Raw genomic sequence first — 24,086 nt, forward strand, 5'->3', positions numbered from 1 at the left:
ATTATAGGAGATGCATCCAGCTGTAAGCATGCAGAGAAATTAAAAGCTTGTCAGATCTGCCATGTCCCGATAAACAATCTCCAGCTTTAAACTCTTCAATGCAGTCTGCATGCCTGCCTCACTCCTCCACTGAGCCAATCAGTAATGTTTCCTCCTGCCCTCCAGGGGGTGCCATATCTGGGATGAGGCCCACTGTAGACGCAGTGAAGGTGCATCCGATCCCTGCCTACTGGTACTATGTGTTGATGGGAGGCAGCGCCTTCCTGCTGTTGATAGGTCTGACTGTGGTTATGGTTCTCTGCTGCCAACGCCGCCACTGGATGAGCAGGAAGTCCAACACTGGCCACCACCACCACCATCATCACCACCATTCGGTGATGTACCACAACAACCAGCCAGCCTATCAGCAAGATCCAGAGAGCTACTACCAGAGTCAAAACCCCAGCTGTAAGATGTTCTGCAGCACCAACCAGAACCGCCTTTACCCGGGAACGGATTCCAGCCTGGAACCCAAACTCATCATAACACTGGAGAAAGACGACAGCTACGGCTCCCGCTGCTGAAGTGACTGGACTCTAGTGAGTCATACGGTTTCAACAGGACAATATGATCAAATGAAGAGCTGAAGAGTCTGATCCTTTTCTTTAAAGAACAAGGAACTCAGCAACAACAGCTCTGTCCAGCAATGGTGGAAGTGCTTCAGTTCTTGTCGATAACGGATCAGTGCACACTTCTGGGTTGGTGCCTGATAACGAAGTCCTGTCCTTGAAGATGGAGAAGCTTCAGCTTCCAGTTCTACTGTTTCAGCATAATGATTTTTGATGTCCTTCATAGTGTTGATAAGTGTAAATCAGACTAGAGATTAATTGGATCTTCAATTAAGCATAAGCAAACTCACATCGATCACCTAAGAAATTGTTGGAAAGACTGCATGGATATGCAATCAGCGATGTCAGTGTTCCTCTTTTCTCAGAAAAGTTTGGAAGATGCATTTTGGTTCAGCACTTCTTAAAGTCTTAATGAGGAAAGTTTATTTGTCAGAGAAGGAAAAAAGGACAGAAAAAGACGAGTATTGGTGTGACATAAGCAGGGTGTTAAGGAGATGAATCCCACAATAAGAATGAAAAGTGATAAATGCACGGACAGTCTGAAAAACTTTTCAAGCCTCACGTGTTTCTTTGGGTGTTTTTTTGTTCATCAAACCTAGGATATGCCTTTGATAAAAATGTGCTTTAAAACGTTCACCTCGTTCCCACCATAGTTTGAGATTGTGCTTCAGTGTCAAATCAAAACGTGGATGATTGCCGAATGTTGCCTGGACCTTCTGCCTGTTGGTTAATGTTTCAAACTAAAACTCGATGTCAGTCTTACATTTGAGTGACTGAATGAAAAAAACTCTGAATTCAAAAGGAATGCTTTCATTCTGTTTTCTGTGCAACAAACTTTTATTCACCTTTGTGGAATTGAAGTTTCACTTTGGATGCATACTCACCACAGTTTCCAGGTCTGCTTTAAGTCAAGAAATGAGACCAAATATGCTGTGATGAAAATGACTCTTATTTGTTTAGGTTGAGTGTCCTTTTTAAAAAAAAAATGTTTTAGTAATGCTTATATCAGGGTTCTGTTGAAGAAGCTTTTGGCTTAATTGTGTTGTGCAGCAACTTTAAGTGTTTAAAGGCAACTAATCACACGAGCAAAGATATGAACAGAAGCTTTAGTTGGTTTGATAAAAGTATAGAAATAAAAGTTGAGCGGATATGCTTGTATTTATATACGTTTGTTCATCCGTGAGAGAAGTTTCTGAATATTTAAAGATTGACACCAACCTGCCTTTTCCTCTCAGATTCAAGGAATTTGGACAAATTCCTTTTAATTAAGGTTTGGAGAATGTTTATATATACAATCTTTTGTTATTGTTTACATGTACATGTATGGATATAGCAGATCTCAAAAGTGTACACTTGTTAAAATGTGAGGAGTTTTCTGAAGTATAAGTCAGATAAATCCTGTACAATTTATCTAAAAAATTTACATATCTGCCGTGGAGAAAAAGTTAAAGGTTTAAATCGTTTAAATTTCTTCATCCTTTCTGCAAAAAATCAATTTATTCAAGGGATGCACTTTGAAAAATCTTTTGAAGCTGAACTGTTGAGCAAAAGGTGATTCTACAAAGTTCTTAGCAGCCATGGAACCATTTCTTACATGTTCCACCTGACACATTTGTTTGTTTTTTCAGTTTAATTGACCAGGATTTTCAGTTCAAATTCAAAAACACCATTGATCCCAAAGGGATATTAAATGTTGTGATAACTCAAATTACTTCAAAACTCTTGAAATAGTTAGAGTAAATGGTGATGGTGTGGGCAGGGAAGATCTCCTGTAGCAGTCTGTATTACAGCGAATTTGAACAAGCCTCTGACATATATCTCACGATTAGGGTGGGAAAAATTAGAAATTATTTGTTGTTGTTTGTACAACTTACCATTTTAATCGGGGTGTGTACACTTTTTAGATCCAGTGTTTAAATTTATATTTATTTAAGAGTGCCTAACTGTGTATGGATTTACATATTTTACTGCATACTTCCTGCATTTTGAGATAAATATTTCTCAACGTTTTAGCCTTTTTCCTGATAAGTTGTTAAACTTTATCTGCAATGTTGAGATTGAGCACTTTTCTTTCAATTTTGCAAGCTGTGGGTCATTTGTAAATTTTGCTGTGATTATGTTCTACTCTTAAACCCATTGTATACACACCACATGTTTTATTTAGGGCTGCATAATCTTTCACGGCAGGTCTGGGAGAATATTTTTGTTGATTTTTATTTATTATTTCATGTCACTGCTTACAGTTGAAGCCATTTGGATCCAAGTGTTCAATTTAGACTCTAAATACAAAAATGAAGCAAATCAATTACAATAGCAATTTAATTTGCTTGTTAAAATGTCTGTACTTGCAATCAGCATCCCGCCATCTTGTATCTTCTGCTACACACCTACATCCCTCTGTTCATGTCTAAATCCCCCCTTCCCATCCTTTCTTGAATCAAAAACATCCCTGTTTCAATATCTTCTCCCTTTCTTTTCTGCAAATCCTTCCAGTTAAAAAAAAAAGAAAACACAAGAGAGTAAATGAGAAGCAGTGATGGAGGGGAGCAGAATCTCTCCGAGGAGAATGGCCCATTAAGTGAGGGCCCTTTTTCCTCCTAAGAATGCTCCCCGAGATGGAAGGAGATGAAAGAAGGGAGGGAAAAAAAAGGAAAGCTGTCCATACTTTCTAAAGATAGATTTTTCTTTTTACTCTGAGAGAGAGGCTAACGGGAAGGCAGGTTGGGGGATTGGATTGAAGATGGAGGGCAGGTCGTTTCAAACACAAGAGCAGATGAAAGAAGTCTTTTGGGAAAACCGACAGAATGACGAAGGCAGGCATGACACAAAAAGTATTCGTACCGCTTGACATTTTGACATTCTGTCACTTTATAACCACAAACTTTAGTGTGGACGTTTATGATAGGTCAGCACAAAATAACAATTATTCGCCAAGTGGAAACAAGAAATTAAAATCCGGCCTCCTTTAATCTAGCAGCCATTAGTGCAAGCAAATGCCTTCATGAGTCACCTTATTAGTAAACAGAGTGTGATTCTGTGTGATTTACGTCGACTGTAATGCATGGAGGTGCGCTCATCAGGTGAGAGGACACCCATTAGTCATATGCTCCATAAATCTTGCCTTTATGAAAGAGCTGAGAGAAGGAAAAAAAAAACATTGTTGCAGTTTATTTCAAGGTATGTTGAGGACACAACACATGGGAGAAAGAGGCTCTGGATAGATGACGCATAAAAAAATGATTTGATTGAAGCAGAAAATGATGTGAAACTAAATTCACATGACCATAAACACATCATACCTGGAGTAATGAAAGGTGGTGGCAGCATCATGCTGTGAGGATACATTATATCAGCAGAGGTTACATATTTTTTCCCAAATAGGCTTTAGCCAAATAGTTATGTTTTTTTAATAATTGTTTTTTGTGTTTTGAGTTGATTTTGAGGTGATTAGTGACTTACATTACTAATCCCATAAAATTCCCATCAAATAATGTTAATGTTTGCGGTTACAGCATGACGACATGTGAAAATCTAAAGGGGTACCAATACTTTTGCAAGGCACTGCATGCAAACCAAACAAACCAATATGCACCAGTGTGAGGTAATTATCCAGATTTCCACTGAGCTCCCATAAAGTCAGTTAAATCATTATTTTATGGAATAGTTGTTCTTTGCATTGATTTATTTCATCATACTGCAGCTCACAGAATGCAGTTTTGTGCTTTGGTCAACAAGTATTTCAGTTATTTTGTGCTTGCATATCCATTCTGTGCCTTCCCCAGCTCCTCTTTCTTCAATTTCAATCAACTTGCGCATGATTTACACATTAGATGACTCATTCCAGCAGCCCGGTACCATAATCCAATCAATGTGAGTCCGAATTCAAACCGAGGAATGATATATGACCGTATTTATGCTGTGCTACTCTTGCACTTTTCTGTTTTTATTCGTCCTCGGTCTATCAAACTTTTTAAAAGATTTGGAAAACATTTCACCGGGAGCTTTTAAATCAGCCTCACTTCCCTCCATCATGGACTACTTTGAAGCCATTTAATATTCCTAATTAGTTAATGGAGGCGATTGCATTCATAAAACCCCGCAGTAAGCATTTTTATCCTCCAAGGCATCCATATTTTTTTTTTCATCTCATTCCTTCTCCTTCTCTTTTTTTTTTTCCTGGAGAAATATTATCAGTGTGAGCACTCTTAACAGGTCCTCGGGCTCCTGCACAACCAAAAGTGGCAAAGAGCCATCCCCATCTCTGCCTGAATGAAAAAAGGCCTCTCTTTTTATTCCTCTCTTTACTAATTGAAGAGAGGAGAAAAATGGGACAAGAGGGAGTTTTAATCCCTCTTCAGATCCATGTGATAATTCTTCTCAGGATTCTAGCCTGGAGGCTTTAAGCCAGCATCATTAAACATTGTTCAACGGTCATCTAAAGACTGTCCAAGCTCCTTTTTCCCGTTACTTTGGTTTTGCCATCTCCCTGTAAGTGATTTGATGTTTTGTCGAGGCCCACGGTGGTTTTATTTGATCAAAGACAACAGAAGTTTAGAGCTCAGAGAGACTGCTGTGAAGGGGCGCTTTTACATATTCACAAGTCAGAGCTTTAGTTGTACAGCACAACCAGATTGCAGGAAGACATCAGAAAGGTTTCTAACTTGCATACATAATGTTTTAGTTACTGAAATAATCAAGGTTTTTCTTGATGTAATGCTTTTTTCTCCTTGTTGGAACAAATAATTGTGTCAAAGCAAAGTTGAAGTAACTGAGGTAGATCTTTATTTTTTTTTCCCTCCTCTCTGCAAAATGCACTAATAGTGAGAAAAAATCCCACAGCCTGATGCTTCCACCTCCATGTTTTTGCCTTGTAAAAACATGGACCCGTCTGAAAGCAGAAACTTTTATTTCTTTGTCCAGTGAGACTGATGTTGGGTTTTGGGTTGTTCTAGAACACCATCCATCCATCCATTTTCTTTACACCCTTGTCCCTCAGTGGGGTCAGGAGGGTTGCTGGTGCCTATCTCCAGCTAACGTTCCGGGCGAGAGGCGGGGTCACCCTGGACAGGTCGCCAGTCTGTCGCAGGGCAACACAGAGACACACAACCATGCACACACACATTCACACCTCTGGACAATTTGGAGAGGCCAATTAACCTGACAGTCATGTTTTTGGACTGTGGGAGGAAGCCGGAGTACCCGGAGAAAACCCACGCATGCACAGGGAGAACATGCAAACTCCATGCAGAAAGACCGGGCTCGGGAATCGAACCCAGAACCTTCTTGCTGCAAGGCAACAGCTCTACCAACTGCGCCACTGTGCAGCCTCTAGAACACCCTAACCAATAATTTTTTATTAGCTGGAGACTAAAAGACGGTTCAGTGTTCCAGTGGTACAATAATCTCAAATTTTGGTTGGATATTGAAAAGGTGCCAGTTTAATCTCATAAAAGAATTAAATATCTCAGTTGTTCATAGGTCCGATCCTGACTTCAGCAGAGTCATAATACCTGTAAAAAAAAAAAACTTCCCGCCTCACTGGAGCATAATGTTGTTTTCATTACTGGTTACTGGTTACATTTTGAAGCTTCATTTCTTTTCTTCTAAATTGTTTGTTCCTTTCAACTCAGACATCTATATTCACTTTTTATCAGAACTTTACACTAACTCGTGTGCATGGTTGTCATGGTAATTTTAGGCTTTTAATAATTTATTTTAATAATTATTTTCTCATGACGCAATACACTTAAACTCCCATCTTATACTTGCTCATATAAGCTTTGTAGTTTCCAGCAAGCTTATAACAGTTTTCTGGTTACACTGACACTTTTGACGAAATTGATTAAGTTAATTTAAATCTTGGAATGATCTTCACTTTTTATTGAGGTTTCAAGTTTTCTGCTTATGCGTTTCATATCCAGTTTTGCCTGTAATTCTGATTTGTTTTACTGTCTTCCTGTTGATGTTTACTGAAAAATTTGAAAACATTTCTTCGTCTTGTATTTTCCATCCAGTTTGTGCAATTCACTGGTTTTAAAATGTGTGAACCCACAGCATGATGTTCACCATGTTTTACAATTAGAACAACATTAGGTGTAACCAAATACTAATACATACATCTGTCTGTTAAAACTCCAGATAATAAAATGTACTGCCCCCATGAGATAATGCAAACCTTTCACTAGTTTCTATATTGGAGATCATTTTTGACTTTTGACATAAGTAAAACACAGTCATTAGTTAAAAACAATGTTTATTTGCACATTTTGCTGTTATTCTTGTGAGAAAGGAAATAAACTGTTGTTGATTTGTGTTGGACTTTGCTGAAATGAAATATTGATGCATGACACAGAAAATGCTCATACTCTGATATGGTACATCTTTGTTAATACAGGGTTTGTTTCTTCTTTTCTTCAGCTGTGTATGTCCATGTCAACTTTTTATAATAGAAAGCTCACATTTTACAGCAGGCGTCCTTTAAAAGTTTTAATCTCACTGTTATTTACAGTTAAAGGAGAACTTGAGGCTTGGAGTTTATTGAATCTATAAAATTGAAGATGCCAAACTTGTCTCATAGATGAATGACCTTATCTAACGGAGGAAATGAGGTTCCATATCTTTTTCTTTTTTTTTTTTCCTGCACACCCTAAATTAAGTTTTCACCTCCTATCTTCTGAATATCTATTACAGTTTCTGGTTATAAAGTGATTTTGGTTCCTAATAAATGATTATCAGCTCCACAGATATTGCTCCATTTTTATTTTTATTCTCAAATCGACCCGAACAAGAACTGAGCTATAACAAAGCCTTCAAAGTCTTGCACTCAGCAGTTTTAATATGGTATTTTGGCTTGTTGAATTTCTCTGGCTTGGTATGTAAAAGAAAAATGGTTGTGGTGAATGTGAAAGTAATAAAAGTAATATTTTTTTATCAAAATAAAAGGTTTTGTGTGTCTTTATCTGTCTTTCTCCTCCCTATCTTCACACTCTCTTTCAATCTCCCAACTTTTTTTCATTAGCAAATAATAATAAAAAATAAAAATAAAAACATTGATCCTTATCACCCTATGGAACTGGTGGGGAGCCTGGCTGAAGAGTACAGCGTTATATTCTTCCCTCGACAGACTGAACACAGACACTACAAAAGGTTTCTGTGTGAGATTTGTTGTTTGATCTCTTTAGAAAACTTTAAACAAGATCGAGGCGATTGTGCCGAGTGATTTCCATCTACAAATGCAGCTGCTGTGTGCTGACAGCGTCGGAGATGGACTGATGTTATCACAACATGATCTAAACTCTGGAGTAAGAGAGTGGACAGGGGAGATTAATGCAGCTTTTCTTTCTGTCTCTCCAACAGATCAGAAGCCTAAAGATTCCGGAAACGATCCTGTTTTCAATCACAAGCAGCACATCAATGGAGGTAAGGTCCTCTCCTCCGGCAGCCAGAGGCTACACTGTCTGTCTCACCCACACACTTTAATGGAAATACTGTTAGCAGAGGCATGCCTGTAGCTCTGCTTTACACATGCAGTTCCACAAGAAATAAGCCTGTGGCAGCAGTCTGACAGAGTTTGCACAGAAGGAAGAAGAATGTTAGCCAGCATTCAAACGTTTCTTTTCTTTTTTTTTTGCATGTAGTGTCTTTTTTTGTCTTTGTTTTTCATGTTTCAATGACCCATAAAGCACGACAGACAGCTCACTCCTGTGCACACAGAAAAACATGACTGCAGCAATCACAGTTTAGAGAATTTTATTATTTTTTTTTTTTTTTGCTTTTTCCAGCCCCTAGACATTTACAAGAGAATACTTGCAGTTTGTCTTCTAAAATGTGTGTTTACTGTCTGTCTGGAGCGTTTTTCTGTGTGGGCTTCTCATAAAATGCTAAAAATGAGACATTTACATCACTGTTTTACCACATAGATAAACAGGCATCCTTCTGAACCAATAAAAGCAGTTTAGACATTGAAAAGCCTCAACACGTCTGCACTCTACGTTTTGCAGATGCAGAATGCAAAATATAGTATTTTTGTAATAAAAGTTTTTAACTATAAAGACAATTAAAAAGGTGGCTTTAACAGTCCTTAATGTTTTTATGCAATATATGTGTAGAAAATATACAACATAATGTCAGCAATTGTACAAGACTTGTAGAAGTAATGTTGAGGTTTTGATTTATGTTTTTATGTAGGCTACCATTTACAATTTTTCCCTGGGTAAAAATTTGATGATTAATTTCTTCTAAATATAAATACATATTTTAGTTTAATTTCATTAGCTTTTCAATCACAACAGATCACGTAGTACATATTGATACTTGTAATATTTTTGCTGTTCAAGGCATTTTATTTTGTAAGTTAGGGCACAGAAGCAGCTTTTTGACTTAAAAGATCAAAGGCGATCACTGAATTACCCTCTCAGTATGTCATTAAGGTCTGCAGAGGCCTGGTTGTGAACCATTTGTTTAATTGAGGTGTGTTTAACCAAGAGAGAAAAAAAAAAAACCTTCGGAATGTAACGTCACAAATCAGCAAGCACCGCCTATCACATAGCAACCACAGTCAAGCCCAGCCCGTTACCTGGCAACCCAAGTTGAGCTTCAGCATTGGGTCAGTTGGTTTCATTTATATGCCGTGGCTGCTGGAAAAGACAACTGTTTTGTTGTTGACTTAACATCCAGAAACCACTTTCTGCATTATTGTTGATTGTGCATGAGGCTCCACTTCTGCTTTTCAAAGATGCACGGTTATATAATTGTGCATCTATTTGCAGCCATTTTCACATGCAAGTGTAAATGTTGAGTTGTGGGGCGTGGCTGCTTATTTGGATTTAAAGTGACAATACGCCTTAAACAACTCATCCTGAAAGGACCTCAAATCGGCAGAACTGACCCGACTAAAATCTCATTATAAAGAAAACTTTGTGGATTAAATCTAATGAACATGTTGACCTATCTTAACCTGTTCCAGGAAGCATAACAGGTTGCCTTTAAGGACAAGGATTTGCCAAACCTGCTTTAGATCAAACCACATCCATGCCTTAGAATGGTCCAGTGAAACCCCAGACCAAAATTTTAAATTTGTTGCAAAACGTCCAAGATGGACAGAAACTTTAGCCTCTAGGTTTTTATTGCACATGTAGAAGTATTTTTTCCTAAATTTCTTGTGTTGTCTCCAGATTTTGACTTCACCGGCTGGCCGTCCTCCTTCTCCACCCCGTCCTCCGACATGGACCCATCCTCAGTGACGCTGGTGTCGGAGAAGGACAAGGACAACGCCTGGCTGTACACGCTGGACCCCATCCTCCTCACCATCATCGTGATGAGCTCGCTGGGCGTCCTGTTGGGAGCCGTGTGCGCCGGCCTGCTCCTGTACTGCACGTGCTCGTACAGCGGGCTCTCCTCGCGCTCCTCCACGACGCTAGAGAACTACAACTTTGAGCTGTACGACGGGATCAAGCACAAAGTGAAGATAAACCAGCAGCGGTGCTGCTCGGAGGCATGAGGAATGACGGACATCCCCTGAAGATTTTTTCTTCCTTCTTATTTGGACAGAGACATGAAAAAGAAGCCCTATCTGAAATTTCAACCCTCGTCCCTGCCTGAAATCTTGCTACTCCTTTGCTGTGATGTCAAACGGGGGTAACACTGAACTCTCTATGTGCTGGCGGTGGGGGGTCTAGAGCGAAGGAACGTCTGATCCCTGATTCCCCTTAAGCAACTGAGTCCCTTTTCTCCTCTGCCTGCAGGAGAAACCTGCTCGATTCTAAAAGCCTGTGAATGAATGATTGAATGAAGGAATGAAATAAAAGAATATAAATGACTGAAGTACCATAAGATACATCCCACCAACCACTGGAATGAAGTGGACTTCAGCACCCATGACAATCTGGACATTTAGACGTCAAATGGCAGCACAGTCTGGGGTGTTCTAGTTACGAATTTCTGAACGGTACTTCGCAGAACTTTAGATGTTTTTCCTCATCTTTCAAAAGAAGATGGGTTGAAAAAATCTAAGTGTTTGCATCCGATTGCTTGTGAAGACTTCTCCTCCAGTGGTCTGTTTTAATCTGGGTACTTTTGACTCAAATCAACACATATCAAGTGAATGCCTACCATTCTATATAGCTTAAAAAGGAAATGACGTAAAAGAATCGAGACCTTTTTTTTTTTTCAGTGATAAAGGAAAAGGAGGCAAATATTTTCTTTCCCTTTCGTTTTGTTTCTGAAAGTTTCTGGTATGAGTTCTGTGAGTTTTAAACGTCAATAAGCCTGCCATGCGGCGCCCGCTAGCTCCTTTGTCCGCCTTCGGTCTGCGCTTTGTGAAACCAGTGGCATAGAGAAGTAATGGTGACTGTTTTTGTTCTGTTTTAGACTTGTGTCCACTTGGATGAAAAAAAAAGGTGAAGAAAAAGCGAGCTTCAGTTCATAGCAGCCATGTAGAGCTTTTTATGCCATTTTTAGACCTTTCTTTTAGAGTTTTGTTGAACTCCATGGTCTTAGCTGTTTCTTTAGTCCTTTTTCTATTTTACATTTCCCATTACAGATTATCAGTCTAAGAGTAGGGAAAAGTTATACTCAAGACAGAAAATCAGAGTTTTATCAAAAAAAAAAAAACAAATCTAACATGCTGTTATGGAGTTGTGCTTTAGATTCAGTATTCTAGAGTTTTTGGTTTTTTGGTATATATATATCTATATTTTTTTGCTTTTCAGACTGTATGATGCCCAAATGATGGACAGACACTGTGTAAACAAAATGTCAGTAATTATTTTATTGCAACCTATGGATTGCCAAAGAGCTGTGTATGTGCTCAGTGGGTCTGAACAAGTGTTAAATGAGGCTGGGCGGACTGGGAGTGATGGAACGACATGGTGTTGTAGCATCGCTCTCAATCCTAAGAGGCCTGTTTCGGGGCAAAAATACAGAAAGATGACTGAACGTGAGGATTGGGAATCATACCGTTGACTTCTTTAGACACACAATCGAGCCTTAAGCAAATTACAGTATACGCTGTATTGGAGGACAGCCATTACGGAGGGCCAGTGCTGCTGGAGAGACTGATGCTTCAAATGAGACACACACTCACATCTACACACACTATATCTACGCTCTTCTGTTTTCAGGACTTTACGTAATCCTCAGGCCCACACCTCAACTTTAAAGGTGGAGTTTGGTTTGTTTGACGTTATGTAGAGTAGGTCTGAGCTGCGAGTATCTTACCTGCAGCAGGAATCTCAGTTTGGAGAACCAAAAACAAATCACATTTTTCTTTTTCCAGTAACATCATGTTTTTATTGCAGTTTCCCAATGTCTACATGTTGGACCTAAATAATTTGAAATAATTACTAAAACATATTTGAGAGTTTTGACTAAATCAAAAAATACTGTAATAATTCCAAATGAGAACTAAACCCCTCAGCTAAAATTCACTTTGTTATTTGACACCTTTTTTATTTTTGCAGTCGTTTTGTAAGTGACTATTTTGGGGTACAAAATGATACAAGTACACATTTTCTACCAGCTATGCATCAAGTGTTTGAAAGCGTATTTCTGTAATCTAATCTTAGTCTATTGTAAGGACATGTGGCAACGTAACTACAAAAATATTGTCGCCCCTGCTCAAATCAGTTATTTTAATTTCATCCTGGGTCATAATCGGTTAGATTTTATAAGGAAACATCAAATGCAGTACAAGGTTTTCACTGAATAATATGCAAATCACATTAGATTTGAGCTTTTTCAATGGCCATTAATCATAATAATTCATAAAAACGCAAAGGTACAAAGAAGAATATATAGATTTACCATGGTTTAACAATTTTGTTTGTTTATCTGGGCAGTTGTAATATTTTCAATGCATTCGTAATATTGTGTGCCCATTAGCCATTATTGAACATGTCGTGATTGAGAAAATTTTTAAAAAGTAAAACTGTTCAAACTGTTGAAAAAGTGCTTGATAGTTTTTTGGCTTTAGTTGTTCCATATATGGAAAATTTCCTTTTTAAGTGGAACTTTAGTTAGCTTAGCTCTCCTTTGAAAATTCATCTCTGATTCTCCAAACTGAGATTACTCTGACTGCTTTCTAATGCAAATAAAACTCCACTATTACTCCACACAATCCCACTTAAAACACACAAATCATGTATTTATTGTAAACTAAAGATCAAACCCTAAACTTATCCGTTTAAATTTCTATGTCTAGTATTTTGGTTCCCATGTTTCACATCTTAGAATTTATTTCAGTTCTGATACCTGACAAATAAAAGCTCAACAAAAGACACAGAGGAGGTCAGAAAGAAAGTAACATATGACAATGGTTATGTTTATTTATCAGAAAAAAAATCAAAATAGGTCCAGACTTTATTCAGTAGGAAAAACTAGACTTAAACACATAGGCATAGTAACTTTTCAGACTCATTTTCCAATTTTATTAAGAAGAGCACATAAAAAATCAGAGCTAAATGAAAATGTTACAGTTTTTCTTGTGGCCTTGTGCTGTTGAGCTGGTGACAGAAAATTCAGATGAGGTGCCTTTAATGCTTCACATAGTATAAAATATCAACAAAATATTTACAGTGAAAAATAATCACATCTGTCCTGTAATATGTCATTTATAATGTTTTAAAAGGTTTGTGCAAATCATGAAGGATAGAGAAGAATGCTGTGCAGCTAGTCTGACTTTCCAAGGTTGGTATTGACTGATTTTCATAAAGCGCTAATCATAAGCATTAGTTCTGTTAACATGCTATACCAACATTAGCAGAAGCTAATGCTAAAGCACTAGTTAAGCTAATGTTGATACCCAACATGTGTTGCAACATATAGTATATCGCCCTAAGCAGGGTCACATTTGTTATTTTACACCCACATGTATGGTTGCGTTTCAGGAAGTGCTTCTTTCAAACACAGTTTATTTCAGTCATATAGTTGTTGAGTGTTGCTAATTCTGTGCTGATTTTGCCTAATTGTCCATTTCTGGCTTCAGTCGGCAGATTTTAAATTGTTTGCCAGTTCTACAGCGATGCGTTCCGGGTACAGAATAATCATCATTTGCTTCACCGCAACAACAAAAGATGGGCGGGAAACGTGAGGCGAGGAAATTCCTTGAACTGCACGCGTAAACAGTCTTCAAACACTTCAAAATAAGAGCATGAACATATAAATGTCTAGCTACTTGAAGAGTTTTCAATAGTCGACACCCAAAACTTCAACACAGATGTTAAAGTTTAAAAAACCGCTAAGTACATTAGCACTTTAGAATTTATCTGGAAAAATAATTTAGGGGAAACTAAGTGCGCTTAACAATTTCAAAGTTAACAAAAACACTAAGGCGCTAAACGAAAGATTAGCTCTGTTGTTAGCGCTAATCTGCTGATTAGAAGTAAAAGTATTTATGACCAGATGACTAAAAATAAGAAACACCCTGTTGGAAAACCCTTCAAATCCACAAAATACATTGAACTATTGAACTTAAAGAGATGTGAATATTACTTTTTTCTCTTACTGTATTTAAAGCACTGAATGGACTTTTTTTTAGGGATTTCTAAAGCAACAGAAAATGAGAAGCCATGAAAGTTAAAAAAATATATATTACCAGAAAACTGGGCATGTTATTCACATTCTATTTATTAAAACTTGGTCCTCCGAAGAGATATGAGGCTGGTGGTGGTGAGGAGTGACAACGTCGTCTTCAGAATCAGACACAGACCTCTCCCTGTTTTTCACTCTCTATGTTCACGTTTCACTCTGCTAGATGATCAGATTTCGTCAAGTCCTTCTGAGTCTCTGTGTTCCCTGTGAATCCAATAGGATTTGGGTCACACTTGTCAGAAAAGTGGAAGTAAAGGAGAGAAACGAGTTGCATCTTTGCCTGGAGCCCATTTGTTCTCTGTCTTCGATTTCCTCTTCCGTCTCTCGACTGTCATAGGCATGCGTTAATGTCGCCATAAAATGCACACAGAGAGTAAACGCATCATCAGAAGTTGCTAAATGATTGCCAAAAAGACCCATGAGAGAGAGAGAGAGAGAGAGAGAGAGAGAGAGAGAGAGAGAGAGAATAAGGGAACAAAAGAAAGAGATGAAGAAATTTCTCTCCATAATTGTTTTTATTATTATTATTTGGACTGTTTTCCAAGTGCCTTGGAGCTTTCTATCTTTTTTGATCTCTGACTCTTTCTCTTTCCCTACTGATGTCTCACTCTGACTCTTCTCTTACACACAATGCAACCAAAACATCAATGAGTGAGCAGTGAGTACATGTGCAAGGTTAACCTGTTCTGTCTCCCGCTTGGCTTGGCTTCATTTCCCTCTGAACACCCAGATAGTATTACCTCTTCTGTCTTTGAAGGCTACACACAGGCACACATATTGACTTATGCACAACTGACTGACACAAACACAGTACATTATGACACACCGACGGCACTGGCCAGAAAACTCAAACTGTTGTTTGTAGACTTTGTACAGAAGAATTTCTTTTTTTAATGTTATTATTATTTAATAAAGGCTAAATAACAAGTAATTGCTTTGTATGTGCTTTTCTTGTTGTTTGTTTATGCTTAAGATGTTAATTTCATGCAACCCTAGAATGACTAATAATTTTCATAATGAATATGCAAATAGTCTTCAGACTCCAAGACATCAAAGACTAGAAAAATCTACAAGTCTTCCACCTTTGAAATGGTTTATTATATATTTTTGAATGCTCAGTAATGATATACAGCACACCATAGCAGTTGTTTATCAATTTAATTGAATTCAATCTTCTTATCACCAATTCACAACAAATACCATCTCAAGGGAGCAGATTAATTTCATATACAATTATACTATTTATCATTTTCATTATGTACAGTCCAGTCATGCACAGATTCAGATCTAATTGCATGCAGTCAAATGCTGCATAAGCTATTGAATCATTACATTTGCAGCAATACTTTATCCTGAGTAAGCATGCGGTGACAGTAGAGAGAAAGAACTCTATTTTAACAGGAAGTTCTCCAGCAGAAGTGGAATTGGTACCACTGACAGTGACTGGCTAGGGGTTTAGATGGCAGGAAGGAGACATTGAAAAAACACAGAAACTATGGCCAATGACTATTTTTTTTATAAAATAAGAAAGAAAAGCTTTCTAAGTGGCTCCAGTTAGGGGAGAGAGACAGTTAAACACCCAAGTGCCAAACCAGGTGTACTTTCTATGGGAAAGTTTAGCAAATCATGACCAAACAAGTCATTTGAAAGTGTTTTGAACCATTTTTACTCAAACCCTTTTCCACAGCGTCTTAGGGTGACACCTGCTGGCACAATGATGTACAGCCTTTTAAGGGTTGCTGATTAAACTTTGTATCTCCACATCACAACCAAAGTAACATTTTTATTCTCAAGAATCCATATGAAATGACTTTATGAGGCTCTAGGTGTAGATACATGTTATTACAATATAACGTACAATATGAATCAGGTCGGAAAACACAGTGAAATCCCCCGGTGCATCATCAAGTTCCTGGCCAGTTAAATAATCAGGAGAATAAGAATTGTATTAACTTCATGATCTTTGTAGTAAATAACATGGAAAAGATACATGCTGCACATATTTGCATGTTGAGCAGCTCATTTTGCAGCCCACACACACCTCTCGCTGCCTCAGCAGGACACTCATACCCACACATAACATTTCATGTTTCCAACTTCTTTTCTTGTTCTCAATGTTTAAATAGACTTTATTCAACAAAAAACTGTGACTTACTGTTATTACAGGATTAAGGAAGTAAGTTTACATTGAAGAAATATTTATAAATCAAATAGCTACAACAGTTAGCTTCATCTATGGCTTTAGGAAACTCAAATAATCATCACTATGTAGTTTTAGAGTAAAGTTTTGCCTTTGATAACCTCATTCAATGACTTTCAAGTCATTTTGATGTGCTAATAGACTTTTTCAGCCAGTTTAAGCGTTTCAAACATCATTTTGTGCTGCACTACTTGCAGGATATGATACATCATATCAATGTATAGCATGCTTTGCATTGATGGATGACTTCTCATTGCTTCTCAAGGCCAAATATACTGCTCAACGTAGCAGAGAGCAGAGTGGGCAGAGACTTTATCAGTCTCACCCTTGTAGTCCAGAAAGCTGGAAATGAGTGGAGGTGTAATGAACTGCTGACAACAGCTGCATCATTTGATAATGTGCACAAAAAGCAAAACTTATTGTAGATGTTTTCATACCCTCTGAACTATTTAATTGTTGTTATGTTATCTCTATCCTATAAAAGCTGATTGTTGGTCATCCAAACTTCGACAAAGCATACGCGTCACCTGCAACCGCATATAATAAAGTCTGTATTGTTTGTATCAGCCCTCTAATTATCTATGGTACCAACACCACTGCCCACCTGCATCAGCATTTCTTCACCGTTTTCTTGTTCTTGTTTCACTTCTCCCTCATTTATCTGTCCATCATCCCACTGCTCCTCTTCTCCCCAGGAGACTGACCTGATTCTCACGCTTCTTCTGACACAAAACAGCCAATTGCACACAGAAGATGTCTATGCCAAGCACAAGTGTCAAACATTTCTGCACACTCCGAGTTGAACAGAGGCTTACACAACAAACTGGAGCACGGCGGCGTAAAGCCCATGGATGCACACGAGCACTTCAGACAGGTCTCTTGTGGCTGGCATTTGCTGAGAGTGTAACCTACTAACACGGATTTTCTTCTCTCTGCTTAGCAGCACAAATCACTGATCAAACACACATGTACACAACAAACTTCAGCTACTTCAGCTTGTTTCACTGCTATACTGGTGATTAAAATTTTTAAAATAAACAGGATTACACCTTAAACAAGAGAAACATCAAACATTTATGTTGTTTTAGGTTGTATTAAAATGTTCAGACTAATTCAATTTAAATTAATGAACACTTTGAGATAGAACGCTTTTATAGAAAAACACCCTTTTCGCTGTCGGTGCAGTTTATCGGGGTCCAAACGTTGGAGGCGTCTAAACAGATGGACAAGAATCGCTCTCCGTTGTGACCCCCTGAAGCTTGTCCTCCTCAGGGAAACTGAAGTGTTTCCATGCCAACCAAATGACACATTTTCTCCAGAGTATCTTGAGTTTGCCCTGGGCTCTTCTTAAGGCAGAAAATATCCAAAATACCTCGCTCGGGAGAATGCCATGAGAGAAAACCCAATTTCAGTATTTTAGCTTCGACTCGCATTGTGAGGCAATGACAGAAGTCAACAGCCACCAGTAAAGTGCAATTAACAAAAATATAAATGATGGGGATGCCAGGAGTTTAAGTGACGCCTCTTACTCCAAAGTTTTTTAGGGTTAATGTAATAAAATATTTTACTTCTCAGTGGCTATTAGAATAACTTTTCAACATAATACAGGGTTTATTCTGAGATAGCTAGCTAGATTTAAGGTAATTGTCTTATGTCTAGCTAGCTTAAACGAGCTAACTCTACCTAACTCTCCTTCAGAATAGCTCTGTATTGTATTCAAAAGTTATCCTAATCCTAATCTCCACAAAATTGTCCTTCTATCGTTCTAGCTAGCTATCTAGCTGATATATATCTAGCTGGAACAATAGGCATGCATAGATGGATGGATGGACGGACGGACAGATAGATCACACAGATGATAGATCAGCATCAACAACTGAAGTCCTGTTTGTCTGAAAACTGCCCATGAGCTCCTAATAAATCAGAAAATTAATTCAAAAAGCTAAAGAAAAAAAAGTACACATAATTCTGCCACATTAGCTGCTGAGTTATCCTTTGGAGAACCATTCTTCTTAACATAATATCCTCTACAAATATTACATTTGCATAATAAGCATCAGTGCACTACCAACAAATCCCGATAAACAAAATTTATTGAAGTAAAAACTCACAATTTACATCACGTAGATCAATATTTCTGCTTCACTGAGGCCCCTCTAAGCATGCTGAGGAACACTATCTGCCTTTTCATTTTTTTATTTTTCATGTGGGCATTATTATAATCCACACAGTGCAACTTGCAGATGTGATTTTTCTGTTATTTTTCTAGAATTACATTGTAGATGTAATTATAGAAAAGGTGTAATGAACACTCTCCTCCATGCTAATGACTCATCCAACATTAAATGTTCATATATCTTTTTTCTCCTGAATATAACGTCACTTTCTTAAAGCTGCACTAATAATGGCTTAAATAATCAGGACTGAAAAACAGTTTCAAAATAATGAGTTTCAAATTTGGTTTCTGAACTCCAGCTGAATCCTTTATTTGCAAAGTGAATGTATGCTAAGCTCACATGTCTCCTTCAGTGTTTATAATTCACATCCTTGTTTTATCTTCCCCACCTGTGTGGGTTTCTTCAGGGAGAGAGCCTGTTCGCAGTCTTGGCAGCTTCCAGCAGCCTGCGCTGCTAAAGTCCCACTCTCACCGGCTGCACGCTGCGAAATCAAATTACATTTCATCAGACAAAAGCTTTTTATTTCTCGATACACATGTTCAAGTTGGATTGTTGTAAATCTCATCACAGCATAAGGTTTATTGCTTTCGCCTCTCTGGCTTTTCATGCTTTTGGCTGTTGGCCAGATACTTGTAGCCGTCCCTGAAAAATTTGGCAAATCAAAAATTTACACTAAAGCTGTGACGCTCACCAGAGAGGAAAAAAATAATTATTCACTCCTTATCATTCAGGATTTGGTTCCCTGTCTTTATTTTACACCCATCAGTGTTCTCATTCATGTTTTAAACTTGTTATTCTTTATTTCCTTCATTTAAGTGCTGAGAAATATTCTTTGCTCCTTACAGATTTATTTTTTCTTAAATCTTTCATCAACTGCAATTACAAATATAGAATAGCTTAGTCGATATCATTAGTTAATATATTTTAAAAAGGTTCATTACATACCCAAAAAAAATGAGCATATTGTTACATTTGTAGTAAAACTGATAGCATTTCAGAAATGAAGAGTTTAAGGATTTTGAAAAGGTCTAGTCAAAGTTGAGACTTAAATCCAATTGAGATGGTGTCATATATCTTTCAATCCGCTGTTTATTATCAAACACTATCCTGTGCGACTGCTTTAAAGTGAATGTATAAAGAAAAGATCACTATGGTTGCTCCATAGTGATCCAAAGACTCATCGTGAATCATCACAAACACTTGGTGACAGTTGTTTCAGGGGCAATTACTTTCTCACATACATACAGGTTATTTTGAATAGGTTTTTTTTTCCATTAATAAGTTAAACAATCATTTAAAAACTACTTTTTGTTAGTAAATGGGAACGTTTTGGTCTGAAAAAAAAACATTTATCTGATGATGTAGGAGATTTAAAAAGTCACAAAAATGCAACAACAGCAGAAATGGTCAGACTTTTTCACTGCACTGAACTTTAAATGCTTATTTGCTTCTGGAGTCGTTTTTCGTCTCTCACAGTTTATGATCTTCCTCACTGTTTAATATTCAGTCATTATTGAATCTGTGAAACATCCCTGCCAGTGCAGACTCATTCTGTTATGATGATATCAGTCTTTCCACTCAGAAGCCTCTAGTTTAGACAAAGCTTTTTGCTTGGCCATTGACATTTGAGCTTTTAGAGGCGGCTGTTGACATCGAGTAGGTGGTTTTCCACTCTTGAAGGACTTAGTGCAGGAATGTGTGTGTGAGTGTCTGTTTTGGTTAACGACAATTAAGGCAGGAGCAAAATCAGACACATAAATAAATATCAAAATGATCCTATTTGAAAATAAAAAACATACAAAATCCAACATATATCACAAGCAAGACAACACACTCTGGTATGACTGCTGACTTAGTTCCCCATAAATGGCAACAATAGTCTTCAACAGGCCCTCTTGGGGAGCTGCAGAGTGGTCCGCCATGGAGCCAAGTCTTTCATCTGGGTAGGTGGTGCAAGTGTTTAAAGGGGTGTTGCTGGCACCGGCAGCAAAATGCCTGTGTTTAGCACTCGCTGTTCTACCACACACTGCCGACTAACTTCACTTAGCTGCAACTGTACCCACACACACCTGTCAATATGTGTTGGATCAAACACAGCCTGCCTGCAGAGCTGCCTCTCACTCTGTAAGCTGTTCGCAGTGGATTTATCCGTTCCTTTAAAACTTGGTTTGAGGTTTTTTTGGTGCTTTCAGGTGTCAAGGAAAGAGGTGGGTTTTTTGATGGTATTCTGACATTGTTTTTAGAAATGAATTTTTGAACAAACTCACACCAGCTTTACATTACTTAAGTTGTCCAAGCGCAGGGAACTAATTTATTTCAAACCATTCGAAACATTTGAAAATGTAAGTTCACCTGCTGCCCTGAAAATGCAGCTAAAGTCAACTAGAAAATAGATTTTAGTTTTTGTTTTTACTCAGAAAATAAATTTATCAAGTTGATCAAACAAGTTTGTCAACACTGCAAAAACACTAAATTTGAGTAATTTTGGTTTTTCTCAATACACTTGGAATAAGATAATAAATTACTTTTCTGCACAAATTAGAAGCTTTTTTTAAGTCAATATTTCTGTAGCATTGAGGAAAGTGTAGTTTCACTGGCAGATTATTTCACTTATAACAAAGGAAACATGGCTTGTAAAAAAAACTATTTTCTAGAACATTTCTGAGATTAATCTCTATTTTTAGTTTTTTCTAGCAAATTCTTGACTGAACTCAGTCTTTGTAGACAATTTCTGAGATTATTTTCTAAATGTCTGAGTTTTGGGTAGAAATATTCTTTTTTCTGAATCTAACGATATTGTATAATCTTGATTCATTTATATTTGTTAATATTAGCATCATTTGTTTAAATTATCTCCATTTGTATTTTTTCTTCATTAGGTCTAAAATGTGAGAGGCTGAGTTTGGAGTATGGTTTATTTCACTGACATTACCTGAAAGCTTCACTGTGCTAGTGTTCAAGTCCATTCAGTGCGAGCTGATTATTACTGCACTGCTTGGTATAGTAAGATTCAATGGGACACCCTCCTAATAAGTGAAAATACATTTTCTCTATATTTGATTATATCTGCTATATATCTAACTAAAAATGAATAAAGGGGACTATTTTCTTGAGCTGTGTCATCTCAGTACGAACTAGGGGATTGTGTTTGTGCCACAGTGTTACCTCTTTCTTTTTGCTGTTGCCTGGCAACTCCACCTCACATTGTTTGCACCAGAAAGACCAGCTGATTACATTGATCCTTACCAGTATGGTGACGAGAGTGGCTGTGACCATCCACCAGTAGAACAGAGAGGGAAACGGAGGACCCAAAGACGGGACCAGTGCAGACAGCAGTACCTGATTCACTGGAAAAAATATCCTTCATTTTTCCCTATTGTGTTCTCTTTAAAAGCCATTAGATTTATTTTTTACATTTGTGTTTCCAATGAATCAACAAAAAGTAGGTACATAAGATTCTGCAGTAGAAAAAGGAAATATTTTTGCAGTGTTTTCTGGAACAATTAAAAATAGGGGGCCGAAATACTTTAACTCTTTGGTTTAACCATCCAGCTGATCTCTGGTAATTAATCCTGCATCTTTCAATGGTCCTTGGGATGGTTTTACAACTTGACTACTTCTATGTTTACTCATTGGCCTATTTGGGTGTATGTCAGACAAGACTTTAAATGACATGTCTATGAGCAAACAACAATCTGTTTATTGCCAAACCTAGAACAATGTCGGATTTATACATAGTATGAAGAGACTCACAGAAAGCCAGTCATCAGTGGAGTAAGCACAAAATTATCCCTTTTTGTGGCTGAAAGACTGAAGTCTCACAACAAAAAATGTAAAAAAAAAAATGAAATTGTGCCATATTTTAGCAATTGTACATCTAAAGAAGCAAGGCCTCTCTGAGCTCATAATGCCATAAAAGTGATTTTTCCTTTAAGAAAATGTTCTTTTTAATGATAAGCATTGCATTATCTAGTTTCACATGCTTTGTTTTTCATTACATCTGGTGTCTATTAATCTTTCCTTGATGATGTATTGTGATTAAATAAATATGTGACTTTTACTCAAAGTAAAAGTCACAGTTTGACAAGAAGTGGCGAATTGGGACTTTAAAGTAATTTCTCCTTTTTCATAGACTACTTCTAATAAATTCAAGTTAGAGGGAAAGGGAACACTTAAAATACAGAGTTTGAGGTTACTCAACAATGTGGGATTTAGCCTAAATCTTGGCAAAGTCCCCTGAATCTGGAATATACACACCTTTTATTGTTCCCAGCTGACGCAGTCTTTACTAACAACAAATCGCACATTAGAAATGAGCACCTTCCATCTGATGACGAGGGACAGATGGATCGGCCGTCTGAATAGGAAACTTCCTGTGCATCTTCCTTTGGAGATTTCCTGGGTATGTCTAGCTTGGAGGAAACCCCAGGGCAGATCCAATACTTTCTGGAAGGACTGTACATCCCTTCAGGCTCAGGATTGCCTGGGGATCTTTCGTGAATAACTAAAGAAGATCCCTTGAGTAAGGGAATGTCTAGGATTCCTTTTATTCTAAACTTGTTATCTCTGTGATCCTAACTCAGCCAAGTGGAAGAAAAGTGGACATACAATTATTCAGTCAACATGTGTAGGTAGGCCACATTTGCTCACCCTACATGTGGGCTAACGGTGGCTTGGCTCACAATGGTCTCTGATTTCTATCGGACTTACGTGGATTGACAGAATACAATCCAAATCAGTAAACCAGTTGTGTGCTAAGTAGGTCTTAGATGGTCTGTTCAGTTCTGTCAATTCTGAGCTCCTTTCAGAATGAGCAATTTTAGAGCGTCTTGTCACTTTAAATCCACGCCAGTCAACTCAATGTTTACACTAGCACATGAAAATGGCTGAGAACAGATGTGCAATTCTACAACCATACATTTATGAAAAGCAGAAGTAAAGCCTCCGGCACAGCCAACTGGATGGTAAGTCATCGACAATTTTATTTTTCAGCAGCCATTGTAAAGTGAATACGGTGGCAAAACCAGGGTTGCTTGGTGACAGGTTGGGCTTGACTGGGGTTGCTGGGTGACGGGCTAGGGGCTGCTGGGTGAAGGGCCGTGCCAGCTGATTTGTGACGTTACCTTCCAGAGGTTTCTGAAACAATTCATTTTCCAGACACCAAAGGACACTGACTTATTTTAGAAGCAGTAGAAACTCATAAGGAAGTACAGCAACATGCAAAATGTGAGTTTTACACAATAGATCCCCTTTAAACAAATTTAGCAACATATGGGTCCCACTTTTACCAAGAGTTGACCGGCTTCAACTCTCTAAAGGCATTGAATTATGTAACATGCAGACAGTCCCATCTGGGTCCTATTTTGCAGGCTACATCCTTCTCATTTAGTCCACTTACATAAATATTGGCCAGGAAAATAATAGTAACCCAGATATTGGAACTTTAACCATTTCTTCCATGCTGTAAAACCATTTTTTTTCTAACCTTATTTTTGTTACTCATTCCTCTAGTTG

At 37.8% G+C, this 24,086-nt stretch overlaps 1 protein-coding gene across 3 annotated transcripts in view; it reads left to right on the forward strand.

Moving 5' to 3' along the window:
* LOC103460449 (neuropilin-2-like) overlaps positions 1-15,126 on the forward strand; it is a 116,925-nt gene extending 101,799 nt beyond the window's left edge. For 2 of the 3 annotated variants that reach the window (XM_008402625.3, XM_081604562.1), the window contains 2 exons: positions 7,965-8,027; positions 9,782-15,126. In XM_008402625.3, coding sequence (XP_008400847.3) covers positions 7,965-8,027; positions 9,782-10,107 — 389 coding nt within the window. In that variant the 3' untranslated portion in view covers positions 10,108-15,126. Of the gene's footprint in view, positions 1-165; positions 7,351-7,964; positions 8,028-9,781 lie in introns of those variants that run through there. The other variant, XM_081604561.1, reaches the window with a different exon arrangement.
* Positions 15,127-24,086: the final 8,960 nt, after the last annotated feature.

The sequence above is a fragment of the Poecilia reticulata genome, chromosome 2 (assembly GCF_904066995.2).
Source record: "Poecilia reticulata chromosome 2, P_reticulata-male-v2, whole genome shotgun sequence".
In the NCBI taxonomy this organism is placed as follows: Eukaryota; Metazoa; Chordata; class Actinopteri; order Cyprinodontiformes; family Poeciliidae; genus Poecilia; species Poecilia reticulata.